Source organism: Ranitomeya imitator, chromosome 3 (genome assembly GCF_032444005.1).
Source record: "Ranitomeya imitator isolate aRanImi1 chromosome 3, aRanImi1.pri, whole genome shotgun sequence".
NCBI classification, from domain to species: domain Eukaryota; kingdom Metazoa; phylum Chordata; class Amphibia; order Anura; family Dendrobatidae; genus Ranitomeya; species Ranitomeya imitator.
The window spans coordinates 686,055,832-686,069,883 of NC_091284.1; the positions used below are offsets into that span (position 1 = coordinate 686,055,832).

General features: G+C 42.6%; 1 protein-coding gene across 1 annotated transcript in view; it reads right to left on the reverse strand.

Annotated features, from left to right (window-relative positions):
- Positions 1–14,052, reverse strand: part of PRIM1 (DNA primase subunit 1) — a 60,583-nt gene that overhangs the window by 8,085 nt on the left and 38,446 nt on the right. Inside the window, exon 11 of the mRNA XM_069758495.1 lies at positions 12,173–12,270. Coding sequence (XP_069614596.1) covers positions 12,173–12,270 — 98 coding nt within the window. The remainder of the gene's footprint in view (positions 1–12,172; positions 12,271–14,052) is intronic.

A 14,052-nucleotide genomic window follows, 5' to 3' on the forward strand; every position in this document is an offset into this window, starting at 1 on the left:
GAGAACGTCATAGGCTACGTTGTGAGGTGAAATTTTAACCCCGCGCTTTCCAATTCACCAAACAATTTTGCCCCTATCTACATAATGGGGAAAAAAGTGAAAGGAAAAGTGTTGGAAGCGTCGCAGCTACAGCAACAAAATTTTGCACAGTCACACGCCTGGACCCTGAGAGCGTCATAGGCTATGTTGTGAGGTGAAATTTTAACTCCACGCTTTCCAATTCACCAAACTATTTTTCCCCTATCTACATAATGGGGAAAAGTGAAAGGAAAAAAGTGTTGGAGGCAAATTGACAGCTGCCAGATGTGAACAAGGGGGACTTAAAGAATGAGAGCGATGGAGCCAAAGAGTATATACCGTACAGTTGCTAAGGTGGGGCCCCGACATGAGATACTCACCACACACGGGGATATGAACACACACACAAAATGCGCCACACACTACCACGTGCTTGAACACATATACCACCCTCAGCACACATTTCACCACACATACACCAACCTCGCCACATAAAAGTCGAAAAACAAAAGTCGCCGCTCAAAACTCACCACCCGCAAAACTCGCCACATGCAAAAAATAGGCTCACGCAAAACTCGCCACAAGTGCAAAACTCACCTCATGGAAAGCTCGCCACACGCAAAACTTGCACATGCGGAAAAATTGCCACATGCACAAAATTTGCAACACATGCTAAAGTTGCCTCACACAAAACTTGCACATACTCAAAAGGCACCAGACATAAAACTCACCACGCGCAAAACTCGCCATGCGCAAAACTTGCTGCACACAACTTGCTACACTAACCTGCCACATGCAACTCGACACACAAAAAGTTGCTACACGCATGGCCACACAAAACTCATCTCACAAAAGTCGCTACATGCATGTCGCCAAACACAACTCAACACCTACAACTTGACAAATGAAACTCGCCCTAAAACACACACAAGTCTGGTATTAGCCTTCAAAAATAAAAATCTGATTAATAAGCAGAGAAACTACAAGAGCAACAAATGTACCATATAGGAAATACGGCAGCTGTCAGTCACATGACCTGTCTATTATGTGTATATGTGAGCTAATATATACTGCCAGGGGAAGGGCTTCCTGTTGGCTGGGGATTTATCAGGCTGCCAATTTATCTTACAAATACTGAGGTAAAAATACTGAGCAAATAATGTGTTAACGAGGTCTAATACAGGAGATCACACAGGTATATACTATATACAGGAGAGATGACACACAGGTATATACTATATAAAGGAGGAGATGACATACAGGTACATACTATATACAGGAGGAGATGACATACAGGTATATACTACATACAGGAGGAGATTACCTACAGGTATATACTATATACAGGAGCAGATTACCTACAGGTATATACTATATACAGGAGGAGATGACATACAGGTATATGCTATATAGAGATGACACAGGTATATACTTTATACAGGAGGAGATGACACACAGATATATACTATATACAGGGGAGATGACACACAGGTATATACTATATACAGGAGGAGATGACATACAGGTACATACTATATACAGGAGGAGATGACATACAGGTATATACTACATACAGGAGGAGATTACCTACAGGTATATACTATATACAGGAGCAGATTACCTACAGGTATATACTATATACAGGAGGAGATGACATACAGGTATATGCTATATATAGAAGATGACACAGGTATATACTATATACAGGAGGAGATGACACACAGATATATACTATATACAGGGGAGATGACACACAGGTATATACTATATACAGGAGGAGATGACATACAGGTATATACTATATATAGAAGGAGATGACATACAGGTATATACTATATATAGGAGGAGATGACATACAGGTATATACTATATATAGGAGGAGATGACATACAGGTATATACTATATATAGGAGAAGATGACATACAGGTATATACTATATACAGGGGAGATGACACACAGCAGGTATATACTATATACAGGGGAGATGATATACAGGTATATACTATATACAGGAGATGACATACAGGTGTATACTATATATAAGGGAGATGACAAACATGTATATACTGAGGTGAAAATGAGAGGTGTGAGGTGAAAATGAAAAGGTGTGAATGCAAAATGAGAGGAGTGAGGGAAAATAGTGTAGTGATCGGAAAATGACAGATGGGAGGTCGAAATGACAAGTGTTAGGGGGAATGAGAGGAGTGAGAGAGAAAATGAGAGGTGTGAGGGAGAAAATGAGAGATGTGAGGGGGAAAATGAGAGGCGTGATGGGAAAATAAGAGAAGTGACGTGCTATAACTAACCACAGATATTTACTATGCCCAGGCAACGCCGGGCTCTTCAGCTAGTAAAAAATAAACATATACTCACCCTCCGTTGAAGTCCTGGCCCTGTGTGCGGTGCACGCGGCAGCTTCCGGTCCCAGGGTTGGTATGGGCGCAGGACCTGTGATGACGTCGCGGTCACATGACCATGACGTCATGGCAGGTCTTTCTCGCAGGACCTGTGATGATGTCGCGGTCACATGACCGTGACGTCATGGCAGGTCCTTGTCGCATACCATCCTCGCCACCGGAACCTGCCGCTTGCATGGAGCGGTCACCGGAGCGTCGTGAGGAGCGGGAAAGGCGCCAGAATGTGAGTATATGATGATTTTTTATTTTTTTTAAATTATTTTTAACATTAGATCTTTTTACTCTTGAGGCTGCATAGGCAGCATCAATAGTAAAAAAAAGTTGGTCACACAGGGTTAATAGCAGCGTTAATGGAGTGCGTTACACCTCGGCATAACGCGGTCCATTAGCGCTGCCATTAACCCTGTGTGAGCGTTGACTGGAGGGGAGTACGGAGCGGGCACCGACTGCGGAGAGGAAGGAAAGGCCATGTTGCCGCCGAACTGTGCCTGTCGCTGATTGGTCGTGGCAATGGTCATGGGCGTTTTGCCATGAGCAATCAGCGACTTGGATTTCCATGACAGAGGCCGCAACCAATGAATATCCGTGACAGAAAGAAGGAAAGACAGAAGGACAGACAAAGACGGAAGTGACCCTTAGACAATTATATAGTAGATACACCTGTATGTCATCTCCCCTGTATATAGTATATATCTATGTCATCTCCCCTGTAAATAGTATATACCTGCTGTATGTCATCTCCTGTATACTGCATATACATGTCATCTCCTCCTGTATATAGTATATACCTGTATGTTATCTCTTCTTTATATAGTACAGTCATGGCCAAAAGTATTGACACCCCTGCAATTCTGTCAGATAATACTTAGTTTCTTCCTGAAAACGATTGCAATACATAGTAACATAGTAACATAGTTAGTAAGGCCGAAAAAAGACATTTGTCCATCCAGTTCAGCCTATATTCCATCATAATAAATACCCAGATCTACGTCCTTCTACAGAACCTAATAATTGTATGATACAATATTGTTCTGCTCCAGGAAGACATCCAGGCCTCTCTTGAACCCCTCGACTGAGTTCGCCATCACCACCTCCTCAGGCAAGCAATTCCAGATTCTCACTGCCCTAACAGTAAAGAATCCTCTTCTGTGTTGGTGGAAAAACCTTCTCTCCTCCAGACGCAAAGAATGCCCCCTTGTGCCCGTCACCTTCCTTGGTATAAACAGATCCTCAGCGAGATATTTGTATTGTCCCCTTATATACTTATACATGGTTATTAGATCGCCCCTCAGTCGTCTTTTTTCTAGACTAAATAATCCTAATTTCGCTAATCTATCTGGGTATTGTAGTTCTCCCATCCCCTTTATTAATTTTGTTGCCCTCCTTTGTACTCTCTCTAGTTCCATTATATCCTTCCTGAGCACCGGTGCCCAAAACTGGACACAGTACTCCATGTGCGGTCTAACTAGGGATTTGTACAGAGGCAGTATAATGCTCTCATCATGTGTATCCAGACCTCTTTTAATGCACCCCATGATCCTGTTTGCCTTGGCAGCTGCTGCCTGGCACTGGCTGCTCCAGGTAAGTTTATCATTAACTAGGATCCCCAAGTCCTTCTCCCTGTCAGATTTACCCAGTGGTTTCCCGTTCAGTGTGTAATGGTGATATTGATTCCCTCTTCCCATGTGTATAACCTTACATTTATCATTGTTAAACCTCATCTGCCACCTTTCAGCCCAAGTTTCCAACTTATCCAGATCCATCTGTAGCAGAATACTATCTTCTCTTGTATTAACTGCTTTACATAGTTTTGTATCATCTGCAAATATCGATATTTTACTGTGTAAACCTTCTACCAGATCATTAATGAATATGTTGAAGAGAACAGGTCCCAATACTGACCCCTGCGGTACCCCACTGGTCACAGCGACCCAGTTAGAGACTATACCATTTATAACCACCCTCTGCTTTCTATCACTAAGCCAGTTACTAACCCATTTACACACATTTTCCCCCAGACCAAGCATTCTCATTTTGTGTACCAACCTCTTGTGCGGCACGGTATCAAACGCTTTGGAAAAATCGAGATATACCACGTCCAATGACTCACCGTGGTCCAGCCTATAGCTTACCTCTTCATAAAAACTGATTAGATTGGTTTGACAGGAGCGATTTCTCATAAACCCATGCTGATATGGAGTTAAACAGTTATTCTCATTGAGATAATCCAGAATAACATCCCTCAGAAACCCTTCAAATATTTTACCAACAATAGAGGTTAGACTTACTGGCCTATAATTTCCAGGTTCACTTTTAGAGCCCTTTTTGAATATTGGCACCACATTTGCTATGCGCCAGTCCTGCGGAACAGACCCTGTCGCTATAGAGTCACTAAAAATAAGAAATAATGGTTTATCTATTACATTACTTAGTTCTCTTAGTACTCGTGGGTGTATGCCATCCGGACCCGGAGATTTATCTATTTTAATCTTATTTAGCCGGTTTCGCACCTCTTCTTGGGTTAGATTGGTGACCCTTAATATAGGGTTTTCATTGTTTCTTGGGATTTCACCTAGCATTTCATTTTCCACCGTGAATACCGTGGAGAAGAAGGTGTTTAATATGTTAGCTTTTTCCTCGTCATCTACAACCATTCTTTCCTCACTATTTTTTAAGGGGCCTACATTTTCAGTTTTTATTCTTTTACTATTGATATAGTTGAAGAACAGTTTGGGATTAGTTTTACTCTCCTTAGCAATGTGCTTCTCTGTTTCCTTTTTGGCAGCTTTAATTAGTTTTTTAGATAAAGTATTTTTCTCCCTATAGTTTTTTAGAGCTTCAATGGTGCCATCCTGCTTTAGTAGTGCAAATGCTTTCTTTTTACTGTTAATTGCCTGTCTTACTTCTTTGTTTAGCCACATTGGGTTTTTCCTATTTCTAGTCCTTTTATTCCCACAAGGTATAAACCGCTTACACTGCCTATTTAGGATGTTCTTAAACATTTCCCATTTATTATCTGTATTCTCATTTCTGAGGATATTGTCCCAGTCTACCAGATTAAGGGCATCTCTAAGCTGGTCAAACTTTGCCTTCCTAAAGTTCAATGTTTTTGTGACTCCCTGACAAGTCCCCCTAGTGAAAGACAGGTGAAACTGCACAATATTGTGGTCGCTATTTCCTAAATGCCCAACCACCTGCAGATTTGTTATTCTGTCAGGTCTATTAGATAGTATTAGGTCTAAAAGTGCTGCTCCTCTGGTTGGATTCTGCACCAATTGTGAAAGATAATTTTTCTTGGTTATTAGCAGAAACCTGTTGCCTTTATGGGTTTCACAGGTTTCTGTTTCCCAGTTAATATCCGGGTAGTTAAAGTCCCCCATAACCAGGACCTCATTATGGGTTGCAGCTTCATCTATCTGCTTTAGAAGTAGACTTTCCATGGTTTCTGTTATATTTGGGGGTTTGTAACAGACCCCAATGAGAATTTTGTTACCATTTTTCCCTCCATGAATTTCAACCCATATGGACTCGACATCCTCATTCCCTTCGCTAATATCCTCCCTTAAAGTGGACTTTAGACAAGACTTTACATAGAGACAAACCCCTCCTCCTCTACGATTTTTACGATCCTTTCTAAACAGACTGTAACCCTGTACGTTAACTGCCCAGTCATAGCTTTCATCTAACCATGTCTCGGTTATTCCCACTATGTCAAAGTTACCTGTAGATATTTCTGCTTCTAGTTCTTCCATCTTGTTTGTCAGGCTTCTGGCGTTTGCGAGCATGCAGTTTAGAGGATTTTGTTTTGTTCCAATCTCCTCACTGTGGATTGTTTTAGAAATGTTCTTACCTCCCTTCTGAATATGTTTTCCTGGGTCGTCTTTGTTCGAGTCTAATGTTTTTCTTCCCGTCCCCTCTTCTTCTAGTTTAACGCCCTCCTGATGAGTGTAGCGAGTCTTCTGGCGAATGTGTGTTTCCCAGGTTTGTTGAGGTGTAGTCCGTCTCTGGCGAGGAGTCCATCATACCAGTAATTCACACCGTGGTCCAGGAATCCAAATCCTTGTTGTCTGCACCATCGTCTTAGCCAGTTGTTTGCATCAAGGATCCTGTTCCATCTCCTGGTGCCATGCCCGTCTACTGGAAGGATAGAAGAAAAAACTACCTGTGCATCCAGTTCCTTTACTTTCTTCCCCAACTCTTCAAAGTCCTTGCAGATTGTCGGTAGGTCCTTCCTTGCCGTGTCATTGGTGCCAACATGTATCAGAAGAAATGGGTGGACGTCCTTGGAGCTGAAGAGCTTTGGTATCCTATCGGTCACATCCTTGATCATCGCACCTGGAAGGCAGCATACTTCTCTTGCAGTTATGTCCGGTCTGCAGATGGTTGCTTCTGTGCCTCTCAGTAGTGAGTCTCCCACCACCACCACTCTTCGTTGCTTCTTGGCTGTACTTTTTGCTGTCACTTGTTGCTGTGTGCCCTTTTCTTTTTTGCTTGCTGGTATTGCTTCATTCTTAGGTGTGCCATCTTCATCCTCTACAAAGATTTGATATCGGTTCTTCAGTTGTGTGGTTGGTGATTTCTCCATGGTCTTCTTGCTTCTTTTGGTCACATGCTTCCACTCATCTGCTTTTGGAGGTTCTCTGACTATTTTTGCACCTTCTGTGACCAGTAGAGATGCTTCTGTTCTGTCTAGAAAGTCTTCATTCTCTTTGATGAGTTTCAAAGTTGCTATTCTTTCTTCCAGACCCCGCACCTTTTCTTCTAAAAGGGCCACTAGTCTACACTTCTGACAGGTGAAATTGGATTCTTCTTCTGGTCGATCTGTGAACATGTAGCACATGCTGCAGCTCACCATGTAGGTTGTCACATCTGCCATGTTGCTCCTAGATCCTGCTGACTTGCTGTGTGTTTTCCTTCTTTGTGTAATCTACTCAGCCAAGCTCTCTTGCAATAATGTCCTACAGGCAAAAATTCTTGGTGATGCTTTCGAAGCAGCTGGTCCCGGCTGTACCCAACGATCTTCTAGCTTAGGGAGACTTCGCTTCTCCCAGAAGGCACCTGGAATATGCAAATTAGCCTCCTGAAGCTTGAATCCCTGGTTTGGTGATGCTTTCGAAGCAGCTGGTCCCGGCTGTACCCAACGATCTTCTAGCTTAGGGAGACTTCGCTTCTCCCAGAAGGCACCTGGAATATGCAAATTAGCCTCCTGAAGCTTGAATCCCTGGTTTGGTGATGCTTTCGAAGCAGCTGGTCCCGGCTGTACCCAACGATCTTCTAGCTTAGGGAGACTTCGCTTCTCCCAGAAGGCACCTGGAATATGCAAATTAGCCTCCTGAAGCTTGAATCCCTGGTTTGGTGATGCTTTCGAAGCAGCTGGTCCCGGCTGTACCCAACGATCTTCTAGCTTAGGGAGACTTCGCTTCTCCCAGAAGGCACCTGGAATATGCAAATTAGCCTCCTGAAGCTTGAATCCCTGGTTTGGTGATGCTTTCGAAGCAGCTGGTCCCGGCTGTACCCAACGATCTTCTAGCTTAGGGAGACTTCGCTTCTCCCAGAAGGCACCTGGAATATGCAAATTAGCCTCCTGAAGCTTGAATCCCTGGTTTATCACAATCACAAATTCTTTGGTATTATCTTCATTTAATTTGTCTTAAATGAAAAAACACAAAAGAGAATGAAGCAAAAAATTGATCATTTCACACAAAACTCCAAAAAAATGAGCCAGACAAAAGTATTGGCACCCTCAGCCTAATACTTGGTTGCACAACCTTTAGCCAAAATAACGGTGACCAACCGCTTCCAGTAACCATCAATGAGTTTCTTACAATGCTCTGTTGGAATTTTAGACTATTCTTCTTTGGCAAATTGCTCCAGGTCCCTGATATTTGAAGGGTGCCTTCTCCAAACTGACATTTTTAGATCTCTCCACAGGTGTTCTATGGGATTCAGGTCTGGACTCATTGCTGGCCACCTTAGAAGTCTCCAGTGCTTTCTCTCAAACCATTTTCTAGTGCTTTTTGAAGTGTGTTTTGGGTCATTGTCCTGCTGGAAGACCCATGACCTCTGAGGGAGAACCAGCTTTCTCACACTGGTCCCTACATTATGCTGCAAAATTTGTTGGCAGTCTTCAGACTTCATAATGCCATGCACACGGTCAAGCAGTCCAGTGCCAGAGGCAGCAAAGCTCATCTGACCAGAGAACATTCTTCCAAAACGTTTTAGGCTTTTTCAGTTAAGTTTTGGCAAACTCCAGCCTGGATTTTTTATGTCTCGGGGTAAGAAGTGGGGTCTTCCTGGGTCTCCTACCATACAGTCTCTTTTCATTCAGATGCCGAGGGATAGTACGGCTTGACACTGTTGTACCCTCGGACTGCAGGGCAGCTTGAACTTGTTTGGATGTTAGTCGACGTTCTTTATCCAACATCCGCACAATCTTGTGTTGAAATCTCTTGTCAATTTCTCTTTTCCGTCCACATCTAGGGAGGTTAGCCACAGTGCCATGGGCTTTAAACTTCTTGATGACACTGCGCACAGTAGACACAGGAACATTCAGGTCTTTGGAGATGGACTTGTAGCCTTGAGATTGCTCATGGTTTCTCACAATTTGGTTTCTCAAGTCTTCAGACAGTTCTTTGGTCTTTCTTTTCTCCATGCTCAATGTGGTACACACAAGGACACAGGACAGCGGTTGAGTCAACTTTAATCCATGTCAACTGGCTGCAAGTGTGATTTAGTTATTGCCAACACCTGTTAGGTGCCACAGGTAAGTTACAGGTGCTGTTAATTACACAAATTAGAGAAGCATCACATGATTTTTCCAACAGTGCCAATACTTTTGTTCACCCCCTTTTTTATGTTTGGTGTGGAATTATATCCAATTTGGCTTTAGGACAATTCTTTATGTTTTTTCATTTAAGACAAATTAAATGAAAATACCAAATAATTTGTGTTTGCAATCATTTTCAGGAACAAAATGAGTATTATCTGACAGATTTGCAGGGGTGTCAATATTTTTGGCCATGCAGTACAAGAGATGTGGTGCACTCCGCATGGAAAAAAGGTGCAGGCTGAACACAAAGTCCCAGTGTCTATAGAAAAAACAGCCGCACACTCAAGACGTGTGTTGTATTTTTGAAAGTTGTTTTGTACAGTGAAAGTTGTATTTTTTATTATTAGTACAGGCATCACCACATGCTTATTAGTGTTCAGAGAAAATGACGGATACTTTAAGTTACGGTTAACGTTTCGACCAAGGCTGGTCTTTGTCAAAACCACACTTCTAATGGAGGGTAGAAAAGGTGCAGAAGCACCAGTGTGACGGACTCAGTGCTACAGGACCCTTGCAGACTTCGCCTACTCCAGACTGCTTCTGCACCTTTTCTACCCTCCATTAGAAGTGTGGTTTTGACAAAGACCAGCCTTGGTATATACCTGTATGTCATCTCCTCCTGTATTAGACCTCGTTCACACGTTATTTGGTCAGTAATTTTACCTCAGTATTTGTAAGCTAAATTGTCAGCCTGATCAATACCCAGCCAACAGGAAGCCCTCCCCCTGGCAGTATATATTAGCTCACACATACACAACAGACAGGTCATGTGACTGACCGCTGCCGTACTTCCTATATGGTACAGTTGTTGCTCTTGTAGTTTGTCTTTTTTATTTTTGAAGGATAATACCAGACTTGTGTGTGTTTTAGGGCAAGTTTCATGTGTCAAGTTGTGTGTGTTGAGTTGCGTGTGGCGACATGCATGCAGCGACATGCATGCAGCGACTTTTGTGAGATGAGTTTTGTGTGGCGACATGCGTGTAGCAACTTTTTGTGTCGAGCTGCATGTGACAGGTTAGTGTAGCAAGTTGTGTGCAGCAGGTTTTGCGCATGGCAAGTGTTGCGCGTGGAGAGTTTTGTGTGTGGTGCGTTTTGTGTATGTGCAAGTTTTGTGTAAGGCAACTTTTGCATGTGTTGCAACTTTTGTGCATGTGGCAATTTTTCCGCGTGGCGAGTTTTCCATGAGGTGAATTTTTGCACGTGTGGCGAGTTTTGCGTGAGCCTAGTTTTGCATGTGGTGAATTTTGCGCGTGATGAGTTTTGAGCGGTGACTTTTGTGTTTCGACTTTTATGTGGCGAGGTTGGTGTATGTGTGGTGAAATGTGTGCTGAGGGTGGTATATGTGTTCAAGCACGTGGTATTGTGTGGTGCATTTTGTGTGTGAGTTCACATCCCCGTGTGTGGTGAGTATCCCATGGGGGGGGCCCCACCTTAGCAACTGTACGGTATATACTCTTTGGCGCCATCGCTCTCATTCTTTAAGTGCCCCTTGTTCACATTTGGCAGCTGTCAATTTGCCTCCCAACACTTTTCCTTTCACTTTTTCCTCATTATGTAGATGGGGCAAAATTGTTTGGTGAATTGGAACGCGCGGGGTTAAAATTTCGCCTCACAACATAGCCTATGACGCTCTCGGGGTCCAGACGTGTGACTGTGCAAAATTTTGTGGCTGTAGCTGCGACGGTGCAGATGCCAATCCCAGACATACACACACACATTCAGCTTTATATATGAGAGAGAGATTTTTTTTTCAATATGCATGAGCTATGCACGCTGTGGAATTTCACTGCCACTAAATAAGGTGAAATATGGCATGGCGAATCGCGCTAGCAACTGCCCCCCAAAAATATTTTTTCATGCATAACAGCTCAAATCACAGACCAATGTCACCACAGCAGTAAATGACAAGGTGGGATACAGCAGGCTGTTCCACATTTAACTAGTGAAAAAATGAGATTTAGAGCGCTATACTCGTGCATGGAGCACAATAGAAGCAGTGCACAACACACTTGTAGGACATGTGCCCTGATGGCTTTGTCTGTGGACATCAGTAATAGCAAAACACCAAATTGCTGGAAAGTCGATTTCTCAGCCACACAGTACACTACCTAGCTAAAATATCTGACTAATTAAAGCCCGCTAAGTACCTAAAATCTCGCTGCTAACAGCGCCAGGAGCAGCCTCTCTGCGCTGTTAGTTTCAAAATGGCGCTAAAACATGTCCGCTCTTCATATGGCATATGGAGAGGGACATGTGATTTCAGTAGCCAATGACAAGCCGTGGTTTCAGGACATTTCGGATGTTTCCTGCGCACTGATTGGCTAGCCACAAAGTTAGGAAAAATTATTATTATTTTTTTTTTTACAGTTTACAAAATCCCCTCCCTTAAAACGCGTCCCAAAAGCTCATGATATACCACCATTATCGTTGCTAAAGTGCTGAAAATATTTTTGTGTCAACACAAATATTTTCCCGCACATTTTACAGAATGTTGCCAATTTTTCCCGACTTGCTTGTGTTCACGAATCACGAATCCACCATCTTCGTGCTGAATTTATGTTTGGCGATCGTTTTCCAAACAAAATTCGCTCATCACTAGTCATGACTCTCTGGTATTCCTGGTGTGGGCAAGCAGTCCCGTGACTGCAGGTAGAAGATTTTAATACTTGCGGTCACGTGCAGAATAAATGCGCAACACCTTTCAGAAATATTATTGTCCATAGGCCAAGGCATCATGAAAATATCCTATTGCTGTATCAAATTCAAGTGGTTATTGCTTGCTCCTTCATACTGCCTATAAATACTGCGACAGTCCAATGGAGTCAATTTTTCTTCTACATAAAATTTGCAACATTTTACAGAGGCATAATTGCAAAACTGGTAAATTTAGTTCTAGACACAAGTCACCTCTAGTTCGCCGTTTGACGCCTGGCTCGCCGCCTTCATTGGGGCTCACATGGTCCTCGTCTATGGTGCTTACGTTGTCCAGCTCACTACAAATTAGGCTAAAGTGAACAATAAGAGTTTTAAAAAACAAAGCTTAAAAATATACATTCATAAATGAAAAATGTGATGTTCAAATACAGTAAAAATCGACCACCTTTGAGGTTAAATCATCACTAATGGCTCCTGTAGTTATAAGGTTAGGTTAACACATCCCAAATGCATCCATCTGGTCAATGACACGTCTGGGTCAGCAGTCTGCACAGAAGATTCCCAGGAGCCCATTCCTTAAGACTGGCATAGTACAGGTAAGGGTTAATGAAGGAGCACTGCGTCTCCATCAGAGATGTACTCCAAAAAATGCCCAATTTAAGGCGTTTGACACCAGAATTCTGACGTAGACACCTTCTTTTACTGCAGCAATCTCAGGTTTAGTTACATCATTGACTTATAAGATAAAATGAGATTTCCTTTATGTATCATGGACTCAACAGAAGGCCTGCACTAGGTTAACTGCAAATTGTGCATGCAAGTACTGTTGGGAGTGTACGCTCATGAAATACTGTTGTAGTCAACATTATGTGCAGTCCTGAATATTAAAAGGGAATTTGTACACAGGTATTTGCTATGTAACCTGACAGAGGCATGATGTAGAGGCAGAGACCCTGATTCCAGCAAAGTATCACACTGGACACTATGAAACAGTTTTCCCTGCTGCAGATCTAGCAGAGCGCAGTTATTGAGCTGTGCATAACCCCGCACACCACAGCTTTCTGTGTACATTGTATAGGCGACAGGGAGCTACTATTCACAGCTGGGGGTGGTCATTGGACCAGGATGCACAAGGCCAGTTACCCTGTAATGATAATCTCCTGCTGATAAAACACTGACTGTATTGAAACAGAAAAATACAGCCCAGTAAGTGGCACATTACTGTAATCAGGGTTGCTTTGCTCCTACATTATAAGCTTAGAGCAGCGTAAAGGAAAAACCTGCTGATTCCCTTTAAAGAAGCACCTTTCCATTCATACATCCCCATCTCATTGTCCATCACTCTCTCTTTCATGGTGCACTTCTATGTAATTCTGCCTCTACCTTGATTCCCAACTCTCATCCTGCATGATATTCCCCAATGCTCTGCTATAAATCCCATAAAGCATCAGTGCAACAGTTGGAGCCAGAATCATCTATCTGCTGGGATGACACAGACTATCCTTTCTTTAATATTAATATATTATCAGTAAATAGACAGGGAGGCTGAACTGTGATCGTCTACATAATAACTGTGTGATAGGCACTGTGCAATTGCTTCATACAAGAATTCCTCTAGACCAAGATAGTGACCCTCTCTCCCCTTTTTATGGAATGAAGTAATAATTCTCAAGGATGATGAAAACAAAAAAACAAAAAAAAAAACCTGGAGTGCTTTTTTAAGTGCACCACTCAACCTGAACAGTCTGAAATGTTATCACGTTTCCTACTCATGGACCCCCAAGGACATGGAGGAAAGAAGAAAATTGATGACCCTTTGAAAAGTTGGACCGAAATGTAGCGAAAAATCATGTACAGACTAACTTCAGGCTGAAGCACAGACATATGGACTGAGGGTGTGAACCCATACCATACACTTTGAATAAATTAGGGTGCTCTTCACAAATGAGGAACCTACTTCTTAAAGAAACTCATAAAAAGAGCCACTTAAGTTATGCTTCTAGATGAAGAAAGGATATAAAGAAAACTGCACTCTACTAAAAAGGGAAACATGGTGGATGATCAAAAATGTTACAAGGCTGTTTTGATGCCGTCTATTGGACTGAAGACCTTGAAAATGCTTCAGAATGTTT